This window comes from Balaenoptera ricei, chromosome 10 (genome assembly GCF_028023285.1).
Source record: "Balaenoptera ricei isolate mBalRic1 chromosome 10, mBalRic1.hap2, whole genome shotgun sequence".
Lineage (NCBI taxonomy): Eukaryota > Metazoa > Chordata > Mammalia > Artiodactyla > Balaenopteridae > Balaenoptera > Balaenoptera ricei.
The window spans coordinates 15,917,472-15,940,951 of NC_082648.1; the positions used below are offsets into that span (position 1 = coordinate 15,917,472).

Sequence of the window (23,480 nt, forward strand, 5' to 3'; positions counted from 1 at the left end):
CTTTAATTGTGGTTATCTGACAAAACCCATTTAACTTTACACACAAAGAGTGAATCCAGACTATATGCAAATTCTAAAAATCATTTAGGAGGTCAAGGGATCCCAGGATAGAATGCAGACTGTGACAAAAGAAGCTAACTGTTACAAATACATGACACAACCTTATTGGACAGAGTGGGGCAGAAAGGTGCTGACCAAAGCGACTATGGAAGTGAATGGCGTCTCTAAGACTAAAGACAAAAGACTCTGTACATAAACACTCTATTCTCTAAGGTCAGGAAGAACAAGGGAACTCTGAGAAAGTGTCACAGCCAAGAAAAAGCCTAAGGACATGATGACTAGATATAACATGATGACTAGATATAACATGGTAACATGACTGGTTAACATGGTTAACTGTCCAACCCTCTTTCAGATTATAGGGTACAAACATCCTCAAACAAAGATGCATTTTAAAAATTTTTCCAGAGTTCCAGTTGATTTGGATTTAGGCATGTCTGAGTTCATTTCGTAATTAGTGCCGAATTAGTGCATAACAATTTATTATGTACACCAAAGATTTCTGTACTTTATAAAAATCTTGATAGAAGTATCTTTGGAAAATGTAAGCAGTGCCTAATTTAATGATTTGTTCGTTCTCAGCTGCAGGAATTACAGAGTGCAATTGTACGTGTGCACCCCTTACACACAACACCCCCTCTTGCTAATAAGCACACTCAATAGTTGTTGAATGAAATAGTGAATGAGTGAAGAGCTGGTTCAAGCACTAGAAACTTTCATTTATTCACAACCCGCCTCTTCCCATGAAGAATTTGAAATGGCCTGTAACAAAACAGACAATAAATTAATAATATATAAAGAAGGGAGGTGAAAGATCAGTGCCAGAGAAAATACATGTTCGAGTCGGACCCAGAAGTGTATGTAAATATTTTTTGAAACAGAAGCACATCAGGTTTTCTTTTAGCTACTCTTTAATTCTGGGATGACAAGCCCGGACGCCTGAGAGCGCGGCGGATACTGTAAACATGTGAAGTTGGGTCAAGTGTGACGCCATCGGGGCGGGGAGGCTCTGCCCTCCCTGCCTGCAGCATTCACGTCTCCCGACACCATGCTTGGGGAGATAGCTGCCCGTTTGCTTTGGTCTAAATTTTTGCTCAGTGCACCAGCTCACACAACCCCAGAGATGTTACTAGATAAACATTTGTTTTACTTGGGCGGGAAGCACACTAGATGTGAGTGAAATTTTTTGTTGTTGTTTCCTTCAATTATTGTGCACATCAAATCTAGGACTTTATCAAGATAGCTTTGCAGTTAGTTAGTCCTGGCCTAATTTTGATTCCTGTCCCCGAAATGTTACTGAGGGCCTCCTCCCCGCAGCCTCTGGGTTCTAGGGGCAGAGGTGTGCTCTGCCGTTGTCTCTGGGATTTTATTCCCTGCTGTGGATGCACTCACTGTGCTTCTGACATCCGAGCATACACAGGTTATGAAAATGGTATCACAACTGCCTCCTGGTGGCCAGTGGTCGTAAAATGCCATGAGATGTGAGAAGCCTCCCACTTCCAGAGCTGTTAAATGTTTTTAAAAACGTGCTTCTTGGAATAAATGAATAGGGTACTCTAAGCATGTTTATATAGTTCTTATTGTGAGATGGCAGCTATACTAGTACTTTTGAACTCCGGCAACTCCTCTGGGAAATCTGGGACTTGCAATCTATAGCCATAGTTGTTTGTTTTGTTAGAATAAATAGTTGCTTTTTTTTTTTTTTTAACATAAGGTTTCATTTGGCATTTCTCAAAGCATGGTATGCATGTCACTGGTAGTATATAAAATGATTTTTAGGTGTGTTTGAGCTGAGATAAGCCAACTTGGGCATTTGCCTTTGTTAATTCAACACTGGCAAGTACCTGTAGCCTCTGACAGTTACAGGTAGACGTGACCCGTGTATGCCATCAACTTGTGAAATATGTATGTTTTGTATTTTTAGAATCTGTCAGCATTGGAGTTCCTCTCTTGCAGCCGCAGTGAGACAGCAGTTTTAGGGCAGTAAGGGATAGACACCCATGAGAAGGGTTTTTGCCGTCTCTTAATTCCCTCGGTGTGAAGTGCGAGGCAGTACCCGGCTATTGCCCGTGCTGCTGAGCCCGGTCTACGTCCCTAAGGGCGAGGATCTCAGAATCTAAATATTTCACGGCCCAGGACTGCTGCTGTTGCTAGGCCTGGAGGAGAGATGATAGCAGCTGACAGGGTGGGTGCCTGCTGCCGCAGCCATAGCCCAGCCACCTCGATTCCTGTCCTCAGGGCAGAAATTCCGGACCCCTGCAAAACTTGCTTACCACATCGAAAACATCTGCAAACAAGGAAACTTTCTAGACAAAGATGGAATTTTAATTCCAGAACGTGTGGAGTTTTAACACAGAATTGCAAATGTTGCTTGTTCTTTTCCCTTGTTATGTTGTATTGTATGGCCTGCCTTCTTGGAAGGACACATCTGATCCTTGTAGAACATTTCCATTAAAACAACCGCGGTAGCAAACAATCTGTTTACCCCATCTTTCTCTTGAGAAGCAAAAACAGCCTTACAAAGTGATTTCAGAGGGTCCTAAACCACCAAGAAATCTCCCTAGGGCTCTTCACAACAGTAAATAATTAGGTTCTTTTTCATTTGTAATTTAGATCAGAATGCTTTTTAACTTAGCTTTTTCCTGAATGAGCTGGGTGGGCAATACCATTTGTGTTGTGGGAATTAATCTGAAATTCAGTATAATAGACTCACATTTTAAATCTTAGAATGCTGGATGTAATGGAGAAGATCCCAGATTATATCCAATCAGAGGAAGAATTGTAGAATGCTATGCTTTATTAAAGCAAGTTGAAATATTAATACTTCTAATCAGGATTGACTAAATTCCAATGGACATCTTCCTTCACATATTCATATTACAGCTACATTAGTTATTTTTTAATTCCTGTAAAATTCATATAGCATAAAATTAGCCATCTTAAGGTGTATGATTCAGTGGCATTCAGTATATTCACAGTGGTAGGCACCGATCACCTCTAGCTAGTTTCAAAATAATTTCATCACCCCAAAAGGAAACCCTGTGCCCATTAAGCAGTTGGCTCCCAATTTCCCCCTTCCCCCCCTAGCCCCTGGCAATCATTAATCAGCTTTTTGTCTCTATGGATTTACCTTATCTGAGTATTTCTTATAAATGGGATCATACAATATGTGATGTTTTGTGTCTGCCTTATTTCACTTAACATAATGGTTTTGAGGTTCAACCATGTTGTAGCATCTGTCGATACTTCATTCTTTTTATGGCTGAATAATATTCCATCGTGCGTATATGCTGCGTTTTCTTTGCTCATTCACCCATTGATGGACATTTGGGTGGTTTCCACCTTTCGGCTTTTGTGAACAGTGGCTAGGAATATTTGTGTACAAGTATTTGTTTGAGTACCTGTTTTCGGTTCTTTGGGATATATACCTAGGAGTTGAGTTGCTAGGTTGTATGGTAATTGTACGTTTAACGTTTTGAGGAACCACTGAACTGTTTTCCATAGCAGCTGCACTTTTACATTCCTGACAATTCTACGTATTTATGCTGGGATCTCGAACTGACTCTGGGGCTTCCAGATGAAAATCTGAACAATCGAGATGTTTTATTTTTGGTCAGATAACACCAGTATATATTTTTTTGGAAAATTTTCAAAGGAAGCCTATGAAAGTGATCCATTTCTAAAGTTTGTGTTTGAGTATCCATAATTTCTTATGCCGTTGATCCTCAGGCATCCGAACAAAAATTTTAAGAACAGCATTTAAGAGCTGAATTTACTCTGTGTTTTAAATTAATATATCTAGTCCTTTCTTATTTTGTCTTCTATATCTAATATGTAAATAACACTTTTGAAATATTTAGCTGATCTAGCAATCAGAGAGTAATGGGCACACAGATTGTTTAGAGTAGGAAAAAGTTCCTGACCAGTAATTTTCAAATCAAGTGTTTGATTTGATTGACAGTAATTTTACTGCATAAGGAAGTGGGTTCTATCCTTCCAGTTTCCAGTTGGGTACATCTTTTCTCTCGTTTTCTGTTGGCAGCTTAATCTTCCTTTTGTTGGTCGTTGCTAATGTTTTCCAGTCACTTAATGCACTGAACTGGTTTCTCCATGCTGAATTACATTTTGATCGGTTTAAACATGGTTTATTACTTTGTCACAGAATGTGATGGACCCCTTTTGGTGCCTAGCAAACTGCTGTCGACACATCCCTCCAGCTTTCTTCCTGTTGGAAAGAGTCCAGACTTTGTTCTAGTGGTTGTTTCCTCCATGTGTTCTGGGAAGGTGAGCCTCCAAAGCCCCAGGGTATAGATCATAATTATTCTTAGGGAGTTAGTCCTATGCCTTATGACATAGGTAATTGGTTTAAGCTGAAGAACTGTGAAAGTTTTCTTCGTTTTCTTAAAAAAAAGAAACCTAAGACAGGAATTCTCGTTCCCTTCTTTACCATAAGAACATGATACTTGGAGCTGCAGTGGCAACGGTGGAACCATGAGAGAAAAGTAAGGGATTCACAGAGGAGCCCCGCCCAAGCGCCCTGGCATTATTGAGCTTCTGAACTAGTCAACCCAGAGACTGCCCTGCCTCTTCTTGCCATTTGAGATGCTAAATTCTTCATTGTCTGAGCCACTTTTTAATTGATCATTCTGTTTCTGAAAGCATCCTAACTCATACCAGAAGATAAATAGAAAATGTTTTGTTAAAATGTGTAAAAACAATATACTTCATAATTCCCACATGTAAAATACAGGAAATTTTATAGGTTAAAAAAAAAATTTATAGGTAAAAATTCAGGAAATTTTATAGGCTGAGACATTTTCTTTAAACGCTTTCTATTTACCATTGAGGTAACTATTATCCTCATCATATAAATTATAAATATAAAGATGGGTTTTACTTAAGGGAAGAAACAAGTAGAACTAGTTTTGTTCACACATACATATCAGCTACTGAAGCCTATTTGTGCCTGAATGTAGTTTTGTGGCTTAGAATGTAATGCCCAAACTAAACCTGCTGAATCAGAATCTCCTGAGGTTTGGTTTGGTAGTGTGTATTTTAAGCCAGTTCTCCCATGATTCTGAGGCAACCAGTATTTGAGTTTAGGAATCACTGACCTAGGGTAAATGTCTAAATTTCTCAGTGCTTTAGAACTCTAAATACTGCTGCCTTTTTTTGCTGGTAATAAAAGAGTATTTGAATTTCACATTTCAGAAGCTAAATTTATACTGAGACATTGATCGTCAAAGATATGAAATATATGTGAAAGTGCCATTCTTGAATTTGTCCTTTGTTCTCTCTGCATTGTTTATTTAGCAGCTTTGTTTAGACATGGCAAATATTGTATAATTTGAGGAAAGGGGTTTTTTTTGTTTTATTTCTTTCCTGTTCTGTTTCGTATACCTTGTAAACCACTTTACTTTTTCCGAAATACATTGTCTTACTCAGGACTCTTTTGTTATAGAAATTGAACTCAGACTTTTAGGCAAAAAGAGGAATTAGATGGTTTATATACCCAAACTCTGTAGAAGGCATGGGTGCAACTCTGGGGAGTGGCAGTAGGGTTTGGAAGCAGTAACCCTTAACTCTGCAGGAGTTTTGCTGCTTCTCACTGGTGTTTGGCTTTATTATCTCAGATTCCACCCATCCTCTGTGGGTTTATGCTCAAAGCCCATTTACATTTGTCTCTGCTTTTTTGATCCACGTGGCTTTCAGAAGAGTAATTGTTATTGCTTAATGAGCTCTAATTATGTGTCAAATACTGTTATAGGGGCTTTAATGTTTGTATTCATCTAATCCTTATAACAATCCTATGAGGATGGTGCTGCTGTTATATCCATTTTAGAGATGAAGAGGTACAGTAGTTTTCCTAAGGCCTGACCTGAGCTTCTGACCTAGGCAGTCTGGTTCCAGAATCCATTTATGCTATAGCATCTCATATTCTTACTTGTTTTTTTATTTATGTAGTTATTTACCCACAACTAGTTTGGACATTTCATTTCTTTTTCTTTCTTTTTTTAGTTCTCCCACAGGAGCCAAAGCAAATGCTTCTTCTGCAGAAGAAGCAGTATCTTCAATAAATATTCGTTGAATGAATTTTAAAAATCTGTTAATAGTAGCCAAGGAAATTAAATCTCAGCCCAGGTTTGTTTAATTTTTCTTTTCAACACTAGACAGCAGTATGTATAACATTTCTAATAAACTTCTAATGTAAGGTATTTTCACTTAAAAGCAGAAAAAACTTGTAGGCCAAGGAATTTGTGCAAATGAGGTGTAAAAACAAAGAAATTACTCCTCCAGTGCCAGAAATGTGAGTGTAGAAGTGTAGTACGTTAAAACCTGTTTTGTTTTGTAAGGGAGAATACTCATACCTCGAACTTGGCCTTGGCAGGCAACCGGTCTTGGAGTTGTTGCCACAAAACCACCTGATTGTGTCTGTTATATAATGTCATGAAGAGAAAGGGATGACTTATGAGGAGGCCCTTTCGTGGAGTCAGTTGTAGATATAAAAGTCTCTTTGGTCCCAAGGCTATGTCTCAATTGTGGGTCTCCGTAACACGCTCCATCCTGTTCTGCGGTAGTAAAACCTTTAAAAACATGCATGTTCTCTTGCCTCCTTTCAAGAGAGTAAGCAGTACTTCTCTTGACTAAATGAAGCCGACACACAAAGCACTATTATAATAAGTTTCTTTGAGGCCTGTTTTTTGATGGTAATGAAACTGGTGACACTGTCATATGTTTGATTCTATTCCCACATCAAAAATAGGCCATGTATCTTCCAGGCAGACGGTATAAGTGTAGAATCTATTTAGTACTTGTTGGTAAATCAGGCTCTGTAGAAAACCAGTTAGATTTTATAATTTCTTTCAGAATGAAAATCAGTCTATATACAGGTAGAGTATAAGTCACAAACTATCGTTCAAAAATGTATATTCATCCAGAGTTGAAGTTAGGACCTAGTCAAGGAAATTAGGTGTAAATTTGTATTTGTTTTCCTTGGTTGTTGATATATTATTTCATGTTCATCAATGTGTTCTGGAGTCTGAATTTCTTTATTATGTTAGAATTTAAGATTATCTTTTATAAAATGCAAAATTTAAGATTATCTTTTATAAAACAAATTTCTTTATTATGTTAGAATTTAAGATTATCTTTTATTATTTCCAAATCTAATTTTTTATTAGTTACCATTGCACGTTAAAGTACAAAATTAGCAAAGTTTTCATACTTTACTTGTTGTGCACATACACTTTTACCTGGAATTTTTCTAGAATTGAAATGGTTGCAGTTAAAATATAGGTAAAGATGCCAGAGCCTATCAAAAAATTGACTACTCACAATCCATTTTTTTCCCTATCAAGTGAAAAGCACCCAGAGATAGTTTGAGGGTTCAAATATTCAAAGGAGGTACAAGCATAACCAGACATTTCACCTGTAGCTCAGAAGTTGAGATGTCATTTGCTAGTCGTGAAAGGGAAGAAAGATGATCGGTTTTAATGCCCACATCATTGCTGCCTTTTAGGTTTTATCTCTCACTTTGGTTTGTATTTGGTTTTATAGATGTGTAAACTTATTAGAGTTAGTCCACTTTCCGTGAGTATATATGTTCTATTTATTTTGCAAACTAGTTGACAGACATCTTTACTGACAGGTCCTTTGAGATGTAGGTGTGTATGACTGCAAATTTTGTTGATCATGCTAACTGTCAGTGATATGTATTACTGCAGCTACCTGAGTGAGGGAAATTGGGGGAAATCTCTCCAAGGAGGTGACATTTGAGCTGGACCAAAAGTGTAAATTGGTGAGATACACAAATTATGACAGAGTTCACAAGGAGGAAGTCATGGCTAGCAGTCTCACACAAGAAGTGGAAAGAATTTTAAAAGGATTGGAAGAAATAAATTAAAGGGATTATATGATGGCCAAGTCAGTATCTTATTAAACTGGCCTTTGAGGGCCAGCTTGGTCATCAAGGACCTGAGAACTGGATATTTTCAAATTAGAAGGTTCCTTGTCCTGTTAGTAAGCAAGTATATTTAGGAGCTACCACTCCCGGGGGAAGAAGACTCTAGTGGTGGGAAGGACTTCTTCATTATAATTGGTTCCTTCCTAAGCAGGTGTTTGTGGATTAATCTGACTCTTAAATCATTCAGCTTTTCCAATTACTTTTTCCAAGGGTTTGCTGTGTTATGAAATTTTAGCTCTGATAGAAAACCCAGCGGGTAGTGTGGAACAGCCCTTGAACATTTTTGTGTAGTGAACCGAGAATATCTGAACTGTTGCGTCAGTGTCAAGGGAGGATGACTCCAGCGCTCGCAGTGATTGCCTTCCTTAGTGGTGTTGAGTTGGTTTCTGTACTGAGCTTCAGTTGATGTAGTGGTTACCTGTCCGTGCACTAAGTACATGGGACATTTGGATTCTATCTCAGGCTGTCGTTGGGTGTGAGTGTTCGATTTCTGTGAGTTGACAGATTTACTCTTTACCTGACTCTGCCACCTTTTAACAGAAGATAATGAGGATGTGAGACACTGTATTTTTGAATTATAGCCAGTCCTTTGTATCTGAGGGTTCTGCATCCACTGATTCCACTAACTGTGGATCAAAAATATTGGGGGCGAAAATTCCAAAAGGTTCCAAAGAGCAAGGCTTGAATTTGCCTATTTACATACCATTAACAATGTACCAGGTATTATAAGTAATCTGGAGATGATTTAAAGTATGCTGGAGGCTGTGCGGGTAGGTTATATACAGATACTGTGTCATTTTATATAAGGGACTTGAGCATCCATGAATTTTGGTATCTGAGGGATGAGGGTCTTGGAACCAAATCCCCACAGATACTGAGGGACGACCGTATTTTTAATTTACTTTTGTAAATTGATGCCTTGATGTTTCTTTTTTAAGTCATGAAGATATGGTGGTTGATATGCCAAGACGAAAAAATTTGGAAATTTGGGAGAGAGGAAAAGGAGTCTATCCGTATTCTTACTTTACCTTTGTAAAGTATGTACCTGTGTACCTCTCCATCTGGCTATTTATCTGTATCCTTTATAATATTCTTTATAATAAACTGGTAAACGTAAGTAACTCTTTCTGTGAGTTCTGTGAGCCACTCACACTAATCAATCACGCCTGAGAAGGGGGTTGTGGGAACCTCCATTTATAGCCAGTGAGCTAGAAGCACAGATAACAAGCTGGATTTGTGATTGGTATCTAAAGTTGGGCGGGGGTGGGATGGGGCTGGGGGGACAGTCTTGTGGAACGGAGCCTGTGGGCTCTGACACTATCTCCAGGTAGATTGTGCCAAACGTAATTGCCTGGCAGTGTTAGAAGAAACACACCTCCGAAATATGTGGTTGTGGTCTTCTCGTTGTACTAATATTTTTCTGACCTGAAAGATTTGCATTAATTAAGTGACCTAGGGGATGAAAATCAGTAATCAGGTGATGGGACATTGGAGCACTTTGTGTTATCCAGCACTATGAGACACAGTATGGAGAAGACATTGGTAGATCTGTTTCTCACCCATTAAAAGAGCTTCTGCTTTGGGTATTAGTGATGAGTAAATGGGCACCAAATTATAGAGACAGTTGGGTGCTGGATTGAGTCATTTGGATTCATGCCTGTTTTGCAAAGTGAAGGCTGGGGAACCAGGTCACATAATTCAGGGTCAATGGTGGCATTTTTAAGAACGGAGTAGTCAAGAGTTTTAAATGCCACTGAGAAGTGAAGTAACCAAGAACTGAAAAATGATAGTTATCACAACTGAATCCTCAGTCATTATCACAAACAGCCCTAAAGAATGTACTGAAGCACATTGTTTGGTGACACATATTTTGGAGGCCCTCACTGGCCATTTTTTCTGTGACTTTTTAACAAAGCATGGTTCTTGCCCTGTAGTGTACAGATTCGTGAAAAGAGAATCAGGATTAATTGAGATTTAGGATTCTCTGCTGATTTAAAGAAGTTCATTAGCTCTGACAAAGTAATGGGGCATACATCCACGATCTACCTCGGCTTCCTTTCCTAAAAATGTTGTTTGGGCAGAATCAAAATAGCTAAACTAGCCATCCCTGACTTTGGGGAAAAGCAGGGCAGAATCTTACAAGGCGCCTGTAAGAATTGTCCTATTGGTATGCGTTTTTTTTTTTTTTTTTTTTTTTTTCCTTAAATGAATAGTTTCTCTGTTAATTGGGCACCTTTCGTAGGTGTAAATTTTAGATTACATCTTATCGTTGTGCTTTCACAACTACTGCTACCTCTAACTGAAATCTCCTCTTGAAATAGGTCAGCTGTCATTTACTGTACTTTGTTAAGTCTCTTCCAGATTCCCCCAGGCATTTAGCCACTTCCTCTTCTGCGCTCTGCAAATCAGGTTATGTTATAACGATCTGTTTACAGCTCTCTCTTCCCTATTAAACTGTCAGTTCCAGGCTGTTCTGGCCTTGAGAGGAGGGGCCTTATCTTATTCCCTCTTTTTTTGTTCCTTGCCCAGCCACACTGTTTTCCCTGTGGAAGTCCTGTAAACCGTGGGTGGTGGGCAGAAGGACCTGAGCCTCCCAGGTCCTAGAGAAATAGTGCAGGGTGCCAGTAACTTCATAAACCAAACACTGGTCGACTTGTTAGTTCTCGGTATTCCTGGTAATCTTTCAGAGTCTCTTGACAGATCTCTGCTGCTCCATTATTGTTGTTTTTCTCCTGGCAGCCATATACAGAACTACCATGCCACTGTGATTCTGCAAACATATTATGCTGCCATTTTATTACAGAAATGTTTGCCTTCAGATGGGATAATTTTATAGCATATACAACAGTGACTACATCTAAACCAGATCTGCTAGAATAACGTAAAACTTCCTTCTTAGCTCATTTTAAAAGTGTTTTGTTAAAACTGTCCTGATGGTGCGAACAGTTGAAGACTTACATAACACAAGGTCACATTGGTTTGGGGTAGATATAGTAGGCTTACTACATTTTAACCTTCAAATATTCTGCTTAAACATTGTTATGATTTGTGTCATTTAAAAGGGGCTGTCCTTTGCTTTTAGAACTATGGGCAAAAGTTATTTTGTTGACTTCTCTTTGACATTTTCAGGAATGGGTTTTGTTTTCCTTTTCAGCGTGAGAAGTTTAAACAGAGACTAATTGAGGCTAGCAAAACCTTCACTTCGAAAAAAAAAAAATAGGACAGATTCATGAATGACTGACTACTTTTCTAAAACATATGCAAACCCTTCTGGTTATAGCAAACTGTGTCGGCTTGCTTGTCTATATTTCAAGCTACATGATGAAACAATTTTGTTTCCTCAACTTGAAATGCTATTTTTAATTTTTGTTATAGCAGTTTCATATGAAAGGAGTGTTTCAGCTCCAGTTATGTTACATGCTAAATTTAGTTGTAAGACAACTCACTTTGATGTATCTGCACATTTTTATGTCATTAGCATTCTAACAAGATATTTCCAGTACATTTTGTAAAATGGCTTGTCTGTACTTTTGTTAAGAGTCACCATTTTGGTTGAAGGGCATGAAATGCAGAAGAAATATAGTCGGTCATTAAATATGAGTTAACATTTAATCAAACACTTGTTATGTGGTAGGCACTTTTCCAATTGCTTACATGGTTTTTCTCATTTAATTCCTCACAAAAATCCCATGAGGATTAAATTGTTTTTTTTATTTTCCGTATAAGGAAATTGAAGCATGGAGAGGCTAAGTAACTTGCCTGTGGTCAGAAAACTATTGAGAAGAAGAGCTGGGCTTGAACTTGGAGTCTTCTGACTCCAGAGCCTACGTACTTGTGGCCATTAGCTAGACTGCCTCCTGTGTGAATAAGCATATGAAGAAAGGTTTAACCTCACTTGCAATTAAAACAGACACACAGGGCTTCCCTGGTGGCACAGTGGTTAAGAATCCGCCTGACAATGCAGGGGACATGGGCTCGAGCCCCGGTCTGGGAAGATCCCACATGCCGCGGAGCAACTAAGCCCGTGCGCCACAACTACTGAGCCTGCGCTCTAGAGCCCGTGAGCCACAACTCCTGAAGCCTGGGCACCTAGAGCCCATGCTCTGCAACAAGAGGAGCCACTGCAATGAGAAGCCCGCACACCGCAACAAGGAGTAGCCCCCGCTCAGCGCAACTAGAGAAAGCCCACATGCAGCAACAAAGACCCAACGCAGCCAAAAATAAATAAATAAAATAAATAAAATTTTAAGATAATAATCATAAATAAATAAAACACACTCACACACAATTAGAACCGTATTTTCTGTTAGATTTGCAGAGGAGGAAAGTAATTGTCAATACCCAGTATGTGGGAAAGGAGAAATCTAATGCACTGAGGTATAAATATAAATTGTTACCTCTTTTTGGAGGGCCAAGCATGCGGATATTGAAAACATGCACATGCTTTGGCCTGTCCATCCCACTTCTAAGAATTATCCTACACAGCTAAATACAGAAAAGTACAAAGGTGTCTAGACCATGATATACATTAAGCACTATTTATAAGAAAAAATTTTAAATTAAGTGTCCAGTAGGAATCAGGTTTCGGTAATTGTGATGCACGGCCATCAGAAAAGAAAAGTTAGGGATGTAGTTACTGACATGGAAAGCTGCCCATGGCATATTGTTGAATTTAAAAAGCGGGTTGCAAAACAACATATATAGTTTGACTTCCTTATATTGACTAAGTATGTGTTTATATACACACAAACTCTGGTCTAAAAGAATGTTCACCAAAATGTTAACAGCTGTTATCTTTGCTGCTAGATGGTATAACTCAGTGATCCGATGTATGGGTTCTGAGTCCTGCTCAGTCACTGACTAGCATTGTGACCAGGGGCAAGTTCCCTAACTACTCTGTGCCTCAGTCTCTTCAGGGAAAGGGAGATAATTACAGAACCTACATCTTTGGGTTCTGAGGCTCAGATGAGTTTGTAAAGTGCTTGACATAATAAGTGATCAATTATTATCATCATTATTATCATTTTTAGGTGGTGGAACTGCAGGCAATTTTAGCTTTCTTTATACCTTTTATTGGCTGAATTTTTTCAAATAAGTATGTACCAACTTTGGAAACAACAGCAACAAAAAAAAATGTTTTTAAAGGAATCATTTAAATAGGTTTACTTACAGTTTTAACGGAAAATATCTATGTAGAGCTAAGGTTATTTAAAATTCCTCCCTGAACATTCTTCACGAGCTGTTTGCAACCACGTATGCTGGTATTTTACCCTATGCTATGTGCCAACTTTAAGGGAATTGAAATCGTTTTTTACTCTTATGGCTGGAAGGCATGCATAATCACAACAAACTCTTCTGGAGAAGCTGCCTCAGTTTGCAGCTGCAATGACATACTGGTGCGTGACGTCAGTCTGGTGTCAGACTGGCAGAGTGGCAGGCTGGCCAACAGCCACAGTGCATTTCCTGAGTGCTCAGTCCCCACAGCGCTCATTTGGGATCAGCTCAAAGACAAAGCAGTGGAGTGTGATTTTTATTCCAGTATCCACTTTTGCCTGTAGTTGAATGTCTGTTTACGAATGTGATTTTGATGGAGGCTGGTGAGTAATCCTTGTTACTTTCATGTATAATAATAAATAGCTGATGGATAGATGAGTGGTAGTCCTTTTTTCTCAGTTAATGATCCTCTGATAAATAATCTTTGTAGCCCTAGTGCCAGGCACAGTACCTAGTGCAAAGGATTTACATATTATAAATATTTCTATAACTGAAGTATTGTATTCTTGTAGAAATGTAAATGCATTGTTAGGCTTTTCAAATGACTTGAGATTAAGATGTAATCTTCCTTTTGGTCTCTCCTTAACTTGAAGTTGCATAAATGCACAGTAGTTGCAAATTGCTTGAAAGCCTAAAGATTTTTGTTTATTGTTTTAACTTCTTCAGAGGAGAAGCTTGATTTTTTTTTTTTCTCCCCCTTCACGAGAGCCAAATGAATAATTCTCAGAAGTTCCTTTGGAGGAGATGCTAACAGTACTCATTATGTAATACTTTTATTAAAAAGTATATTACTAGTCTAAATTAATTAAGTTAGCTGAAGCTGCTAGTTATTTAATTCTTTAATTATCTGGTAACGTGATTCAAAATAGGAATTCACAAAGTAGGATCCTCAAAATAGGAATCCTCATTTACCTAAAATTTAAGAGCAATATAATGGCAGGAGATTATTATAGACAATATTTTGGCATTTAAACTAATTAAATTACTACTGCCTTTGATTGTAAAGGCTGGCAACATGCCTTTAAAGATTTCTTATTAGCAATTTTAATTCATGTCTCTTTGAATTGCAGTAAATGAATTGATTTAGTTGTTTTGAAATCATTAGCTTAAGAAGTAGGCTATGTTGGGTAAGTTGTGTGTGTGTGTGCGTGGCTATTTTGCTTTTTTTCCCCTTCATTTTGAGTGGATGAATGATATTATTTTAATTTTAATTTCATACTGTTTATATAGTATAAACTGAAGCCTTTAAAGCCTTACGCTTTGTCATTTCTGGCATAATTCTTTTCTTGCAGGTTCAGTAGCAGCCTTGTGATTTCAAGGTCTTTTAGAGGAATTTTCCAACAAAGTTTTCTCTTAAAGAACAGGCACTTTTTACTTGTAAGTCTAGTTTAAGAAAAGACAATACGAAAATTCTTAATAAATGTAAATATTTTCACATCAATTTTCTGAAGCAATTAAAGAATAAGACTATTTGTACATATTTTTTAAATGAATAAGATAGGTACTGAAAGGAAGTGACCTAAATCAGTTGTTTATATGCAAATGTGCAAAGATATCAATAATTGCCTTATTATGACTCCTAATACATTGTATTTCTATTATATTTAGAAGCACAGGATATAGAAGTAGGGTTTCAACTTTATTTTATTTGACTTGACAGTCTTAATTCAAGATCCACAATTTTTCCCATAAGCTGCAGAATTTTCAGCTGAAAATTCTGCCCAGAGCTAGAAAGTATATAGAGAATTCATTAATATTTTTATTCCCTTTAAAATTTATCTCAAATCTACCTAAAATATTTTAACATGGTTTTAAAATAGCCTATATTTTAAACTTAATCAGTAAGTTACTGTAGTAATGATGAATTGGAATATATTCAGTATACATTCTAAACAAAGATGTTTTTGAAGCATTATGACATCAGAGGTCATTGGCCTAAACTGCTGCTAAAGTTCAAGTGAAGACAAGCTACTTAAACTTTTTTGTATGAACAGGAAATTGAATCTGGCAAAACAAAAAAGAAGGGAGGATGAGCAGAGCTTGTTGGGGGGGAGGAGGGATAACCTGAAATTGACTTAAAAGTCTGACTCAAGTCTAAAGCACTGGGAATAAAGTGCTTGTCTGTTTTCTAGTGAATAAGGTGCGCTTTGAGGAACTCTTTCCACCAATACTGAAGCCTGATGGTAAAATATAATTGCTGTATTCTTCAAGTTTGAAATTTAGCTTAATTAGTAAACTCAGATGGAATAGTAATTCTTTAAGCCCGTTATAGTCTTGAACTATATTTTTGTTTCCTAGTAGTGGACAGTACAAAACCTTGTGCTTAATAGATGCTTAATGAATATTTGAGCATGAATTGATGAAGCAAGTGAAATGAGTGAGGAGAATATCTTGATCCTGAATTAGAGAGATTTCGTCTTTTCTGGGATGATGGACACCTACTAGTTATCTAACCAACTAATAGCATGCCGTGGCCTTGCATTCTGTTAGAAGGAAGTGTCTCCAGAGTAGAATACGGCCATCACAGTGGTCTGCTGTGGGAAGTGGGCCCTGCCCTGGTATTCTGGGTCAGATTTCTGTCCAACTCCTACCTCATCTGTAAGTGAGAAATTTCTCAGTACTTGGGGATAATGAGTTGCTGACTAAACTGAGCCTTAGTTAAAGTGCTGTGTGCGTCACATAAGTGCATTATGATTTGGACCTTTTCAGAGTTAAAAAATATATATTCCTTGGAAATTGAAGTGACAGAGAACCTAAGAATGGAGCAAATACATTGCTTCAAAAGTTATATAATAAAATTTTTATATGTAAATATATTTTCACTCAAAGCCTAGATTTTCAGCCCCATTTCTGTGCCCCCATCCCTTCAGTCTGTGCTAAACTCTGGCCACATCCGAATATTCTTGCTGATTCATGGAGGCTCAATTCAAATGGCAGACACTTCTGTGCCACCTTCCCTGCTCTTCCCCTTTCTAAGCAAGATCAGTCCCTAATCTGCCTCCCCTTTGTGTTTCGTTTTTGGTTATATTACTCCTCCTATTTGTTTATGTATAACATTGTTAAGGCTGTGTGTCATCAGTGCCTGTCTCATATTGAATGAATGAAAGTATTTAAGTTACACAAAAACATAGCCATTTTGAAAGAAAGTACTGTTTTTTAACAAAATCTTTTTGTTGCATAAAGGTATCATTTGACTTATTAGTAACTCCCTTTTTGTCCTTGAAGTGGTTGTTTAGATAAAGCTCATGCAATATTAAAATGATTAAAGACTATGCAATGAAGGATAGTAAAATTCAGTGATTACTGATTTTTTTTCTTTTTCTATTTGAATTGAGCTGTTTAGTCTGTCAGCTTGATTCTGTTGGGAAGAATGTTTCATCTACAATAAAATAATTGGATCTTTTTTGCAACTGTGTGGTTATTTAAGTGTAGGTTAGAATTAGGTTAACTTTGTAAAGTAGTGTATAACCACCCGCAAAAAAGCAAAAGAGATGGTGTTTAAATTCCTCTTTTTCTAATTTGTTGTTTGCTTCCTTCCCAGTGGTATAGTAAACTTACATTTAATGCATGTTACAATAAAACATTACTAATTAGCATTCACTAGGGACTAGCAGAGTTGTCTGAATTAATGAAATTCTAGGTTATATATATTTTTAATGCCACATTATTGCTTTTAAATGCCAAGAATATTTCTGACTACTGACATGTTTCCAAGTTAGAGTTGTGCTTAGTTTTATTTTAAAACTCCATTAGATTTTTGTATTAATAGCTTTTTTTATACAAGTGACTGTAATTTTTCAAATAAGTATTCTTTGAAACCTCTAAAATATACCCTGTGATCATTTTTACTCTGTTGTGTGGTTTTACAAGGACTTTTTACATAGATCAGTCAATAGTAAGCTTTAACCTTAGATCAGTTGTACTTCACATTAAAGATAGAGCAGAGAGCCAGCAACTTTTTAAAGCAAGGGTATGACATAATTTTACTTCTTTTCAGGAAAGCTAACTCCACCTGCACATTCAAGTTTAGCTACTGTTTAGTGAGGGCTTTATTAGGTAATGGATGGTGGTGCTACCAGGTACTTGATCCTTTACAAAGCCCCATGGAGTAAAGTTTGTTGTTGTTTTGGTTTTGGTTCCTGTTTTACAGAAAGAAGTTGAGGCTCAGTGAGGATGGTCTAAATGGGAGATATCCTGATTAAAATGAGTTGGATTTGGATGTTAAGAGTCTTGGAGACATAAGAGCCTAGACTAAGGCAGTGATGGAGATGCCGTTAGCTGTCAACTTGTGTAGGGTAATTTCTGGGTAGCATCCAGAAATGTCACTTGTTTCTTGAGTGCTTGACAGAAAATTACTCTGGTGGATTAGCTTGTGCATTCTAAGAGCCATTTTTCTGTTTTAACCATAAAGTGTCATTTAACCTTCCCATTTAAAAGCTTCTTAAGAATCACTTAAATGGCTTCCAAGTGAGAGAATTATCTAAATTATTTTAAGCATTTTTGTGTATAATGTAATTTATTAAGTGATCTAAAATGTAGCTGTCCCATAACACTCGGGATGGATAACAGTTATTAACTTGCTGGGTACATTTTGTTCATAACTAGCATGGTGTTAATTGAATTATTCTTGCACTACTTCCAAAATTATTTAAAATCTATTGTAAAATTTATTTTGTAGATTCTAAATGAGCATATTGGTTTTATTCAGGAAGGTTTTTTTCAGAAGATGATTTAGAAATTATCTGTAAATACAAAAAACTAAAACAGATGAATTTATGTGTCTCATCTTTTGAATTTTTTATTTTTTTCTTTATTTTGTTCCTAGTCTATAATAATGCTTTCAGCTTTGTACTTTTGCAGCGTTGCGTCATACTCCTATTTTCCCAGCGGGAAAAGCAAAGTTTTCTGTTCCTGTTGGGTGATTCTGTAAAACCCATTCTTTACTGTTGTTGTTATTTGTACTTAAATTCTTCGGGACCGATAATCAAATGTGAGGTTACATTTACAATTATGTTGTGATAGTGTTGTCTGAGTAGCTAAAAGTGGAAAATGATTGCAAAGGCTTAGAAAATAAGAAAATGGAAAAGAAATGCTGGGTTTAAAATTAAGTTGGAATCAGAACAGGTTTCATTACTGTGCTTCAGATAGAAATAGTCTTGGGGTGATGCTACGCAATGGGACAGAAAGGAGAAGAGGGAGGATACACGTCCATGGTCTGTGCAAGAGGGAAGGACCTCCAAGGAAAGGATTGTGTTGTGTTGTGCTGTGTTTCAGTTACATTGGGAGAAGATGTAGGGCAGAATGTAGAAGTCCCACTGGCTGAGATGAGTCAAGGAAGGGGCAGCTGTTGAAAGGGGGGGGAAGGGGGACTAAACAGGGCACAACTGAAACCTTGGGGACCAGGTCTCTCTGTGACTTCTGACACCTTCGTAAATGCTGTGAGCCTCAGTTTATTCACACGTGAAGTGAAGATAGTAATGCAGACCTCAGGGGGTCTGTGTGAGGATAGATGGTCAAGTTTCCAGTGTAGCGTGCGACAGAAGGAGTGTGCGCGCAGCACTGAGTGTGACATCACGTGGTGATTACTATGTAGGTGATGATTTTAATGTTTATTGTTGGGAGCGAGGATCATCGAGGCCCTCACACCTGTTCAGTCCTTCGTTTCCCCCAAGAAATCTGAGCCGATCCATTTCCTGAATGATGAGAGGAGAGAGGATAGATTATAAAGGGTTAAGACTGTAGGGAGAATTTGTAGATGTGGGTAAATGAATCACTGAGGTTTGAGCAGGATGTCTGGAAGCAGTTAGCTCTAAGTTAAAGGCAAATGGCACTTAGAACTAAATGTGGGGAAAGGAAATATATACTTTACATGTTTTGCAAAGAAAAAAAATTACAATCTTTTAGATTGCTGACTCAGTGGTTATTTCTCCACATAACTAAGGCTCAAGAATTCAGTTTCTCTCAAGAAAAGGCATGGCACTTTTAGTGTTTTCTTTTGTTCTTAAAACACTGCTTTTAATTGTAGGCATAATTTTCCATACTTCAGTTTAAAAATAAATTGCAGAGTCAGTCATTGTGGTAGTCAGATTTCAACATAACATTTTTCTCCTTTTTATTTAAAGGAAAATGAATTTAAATAGTTATCTGCATAAGACATTAATCAACTTTATGTTTAACAATATTTTAAAATTTACCCTGGACCACCATAGACCCAATTGTGGAATTCATAACTAATAAATAAAAATAATATTTAATAACTAAATCACTGCTACAAACATGTTTTTTAAACCTAATTTGAGACTGAGTCTCAGTGGGTAACATACAGCGTTATGAGTTCTATTGATAAAAGCTGTTCAACTTTTTTCTTTTTTTTAACTGAAGTATAATTGATTTATAGTGTTGTTAATTTCTGCTGTACAGCACAATGATTCAGTTATACATATATGTATACATTCTTCTCCATTATGGTTTATCCCAGGATATTGATTATAGTTCCCTGTGTTATACAGTATGACCTTGTTGTTTATCCATTCTATATGTAATAGTTTGCAAAGCTCTTCAATTTTAAAGTAAGCTGAAAAGTATAATTGTCTGATAGTGTAATGAAACCAAGGCCAAATTGAGAATGTACAATATTCTTTTTGGTTTGAGTGGAAGGATGTTGAAGAGTTGTCAGTGAACATCTGAGCTCTTTGCTGTCTGGTTTTCTACCTAAATTTGAGAAATACAATCGCTACCATAATCCCCACATCTCCCTGCCTTGCTCCAGTCTAACAACATTGTGGGTATGTGGCAGCTTGTATGGGTTGGGCCCTTGTAAAAGTCCAAGTCATGACACTGGTTTCTCTACCAGGGTTGCAGAAAGAATTGCCAAACCACTATGATATCCTATTTTTCTTAGACTAAATTAAATCCTTCTTTCTCTCCCATAAGGGAAATACATGATTCTGAGCAAATCATACAAATGGGTTTGCAGCTGAATTTAATAAGAGACAACCAAAATCTCTTCTGTGGGACAGAGTTTTCTAAAATAACATATTTTGTTTGTGCATAGTGGATAAATTTTCGACCTTCTTGCCATGGATACACATATAAAACACTACCTAATAAACCTTGCTTTGTCTAATGTATTACTCAGAAGAATTATTGGCTGTTATTGACAATGTTAATAGCAATTTCAATATTTATTTCTTAAATTAAAAAACAGAATGGATTTTGTAGTAAAGCGGTCATTGGTGTTACTCGTGAAGCAAAGGTATTTTTAAAATAAAAACACAAAAACAAGTACTCCCGGGGAGAATTGCAATACTAAGAAGTAGCCAGTACATAGTTATTAATGGGCAAAACATTAAAACAATTTTTCCTAACAGCAAATGCAAAGGCAACAAAAGCAAAAATAAACAAGTGGGACTGCATCAAACTAAAAAGCCTCTGCACAGCAAAGGAAACAATCAACAAAATGAAAAGGCAACCTACCTAATAGGAGAAGATATTTGCAAATCATATATCTGATAAGGAGTAATAATCTCAAATATATAAAGAACTCATACAACTCAATAGCAAAAAAAAAAAAAAAAAAAAAAAATCCAGTTAAAAAAAACAGGCAGAGGGTCTAAATAGACATTTTTCCAAAGAAGACATACAGATGGCCAACAGGTACATGAAAATGTGCTCAACAATACTAATCATCAGGGAAATGCAAATCAAAGCCACAGTGAGCTATGACCTCACACCTGTTACATTGGCTGTCATCAGAAGTATAAGAGGTAACAAGAGTTGGTGAGGATGTGGAGAAAAGGGAACCGGGAATGTAAACTGGTGCAGCCACTGTGGAAAACAATATGGAGTGTCCTCAAAAAATTAAAAATAGAACTCTCATGTTGATCCAGCAATTCCGCTTCTGGGTATTTATCCAAAGGAAACAAAAACACTAACTCAGAAAGCTATCTGCACCGTCCCCCAACTCCCACATTCACTGCAGCATTATTTACAATAGCCAAGATATGGAAACAACCCAAGTGCCCATCAGTGGATGAATGGATAAAGAAGATGTAGTATGTATGTGTGTGTGTACATACACATACATGTACATAGGCACACGATGGAATATTATTCAGCCATTAAAAAGGAAGGCAGTCTTTCCATTTGCAACAACAAGGATGGACCTTGAGGGCATGATGCTAAGTGAAACAAGTCAGACAGAGAAAGACAAATACTATATGATCTTACTTATATGTAGAATCTTTAAAAAAGGAGAGAGAGCTTATAGATAACCGAAAACAGATGGATGGTTACCAGAGGCAGGGGAAAGGGTAGGGAGGGTGAAATAGGTGAGGGAGGTCAAAAGGTACAAACTTCCAGTGTTAAATAAGTCATGGGGGTATAATGTACAGCATAGTGACTATAGTTAATAATACTATTTTGCATATTTGAAAGTTGCTAAGATCTTAAAAGTTATTATCACAGGAAAAAAAATTTTTTGTAACTGTATGGTGACCAATGTTAACTATTAACTAGACTTACTGTGATCATTTCACAATATATTCAAATACTGACTCATTATCTTGTATACCTGAGACTAATATAATGTTATATGTCAATTAATTTCCAAGTTTGAAATGAATTAATTAAAACAATGCAAAGGAAAAAAATTTTTTTCTGAGGATGTAAATAAAACCTCTGGAGTTTTTAAAGTTCAGCTTAAATCACCCTCTTTACCTTCCCAAAGCTTCCCAAAAGAATAACCCGGTAAAGCATTTTCCTCTTTTATCAGGCAGAACAGGAAAATCTAGTTTTGAATATGCTAGTACCAGTATTTTCTTTGAAAACCTATGTGAGTTGCTTTCTCTAAGAAAAATGAGATGTTTCCTTAGCTAATAGCCTTTCCCTTCTCCTTCTTCCTTGCTATTATAATATAACCTCATTTTATTGACTTTCCTCCCTGTGAGCCACAGACAAAATTGTGAATCTTGAATGGTGTGAGTTCACTTACCGTTGATTGAATTAGACGTAGACGCATATGTCTGGCTCATGAGAGCCTGGACAAGGATGGCCGGGGAGCTCTTGGGAAATTTCTTGAAAAGGAATATGTAAGCAGAGACTTTCCTTTCACCTCTGGACTCTATGGTCTGCATGTGATGTTTGGGACCACAGCAGCCAGTTTGGGACTATGCAGATGCCTAACTAAACAGGGCAAGCCAATCAGTGTTGCCATATTATGCAGTCATGAATAATATCTCCTTGAAATCTCAAATGTTCTTATTTTAAAATCAGGAATAACGTCTTTCCATGCTTGGTTCAAAGAATATAATACCATGTGCTGTACTGATTTATTATATGCAACATTGCTCTAATTTTTCATTTTAATTTTTCAATCTAGTACTCTCAGTACTATATTCATTTTTGAAAAAATCAGACAAATCCTGATGTTTTAAAGAACTTCTTGTGAGGGTATTTTACCTATTTATAAATATCTGATTTAAAATTTACATTTACACTCAACAAAAGTTGCAAGGTTTTGGCCTTATTGTTGGATGACAGGAGTTTTATAACCAGATTTCATTTGTCACTTCATAGTCAGTTGTGTTAAATACTTCGTCTTTTACCTTATGTAGTTTGAAATAACACTCCATTAAGAATGAAACAGTTCCTTCAGTGTTACTGAAGTCAGTGTTCCTGACTTTTATCATTATACTAAAAAATTTAAACACCATATTAGCAGACACCTTTTTTCCTCTCTTTCTAAACCTGTAATTTTATTGGGGTTTATATTTGAAATGTACATTTTATGCATCTTTTTAGTGTATGGGCATTGTTTCCTTAGGGATGTCGTTGGTTGGAATCCTCCCTCGTAAGTCTCCTGCTGAGAGCAGACTAGCAATGTGGACCGAACCAAAAAATGTCTTCCTTCGGCAAGCCTGGAAATGGACACCCATCATCCCTGATCTTCAGAGTGCCGCCCCACAGTCTCAGTTACTCTTCATATAACAGAACCTGCTGCTTCGAGTTGATTCTAACCCACTAAATTTTGTTTCCATAAATAGGTTATAGGAGCCATGTAGTTTATCAGCTCATTCCCTTTTGATGTAAAGCTCAGAACTGCTTAAACAGCACACCTTTGCCCAGGTTTTCTGGTACAGTTACTTCCATGATGCATTGTTCACTTCACAAATAAGATCTGAAA

At 37.0% G+C, this 23,480-nt stretch overlaps 1 protein-coding gene across 11 annotated transcripts in view; it reads left to right on the forward strand.

Annotated features, from left to right (window-relative positions):
- The window catches only part of PLEKHA5 (pleckstrin homology domain containing A5), a 237,264-nt gene that overhangs the window by 116,458 nt on the left and 97,326 nt on the right, over positions 1-23,480 (forward strand). Inside the window, exon 4 of one of the 11 annotated variants that reach the window (XM_059935401.1) lies at positions 23,121-23,429. The exons of the other annotated variants lie outside the window; for them this stretch is intronic. Within the exon in view, the coding sequence (XP_059791384.1) occupies positions 23,121-23,151 (31 nt within the window). The 3' untranslated portion in view covers positions 23,152-23,429. Of the gene's footprint in view, positions 1-23,120; positions 23,430-23,480 lie in introns of those variants that run through there. 11 annotated transcript variants of the gene reach the window in all.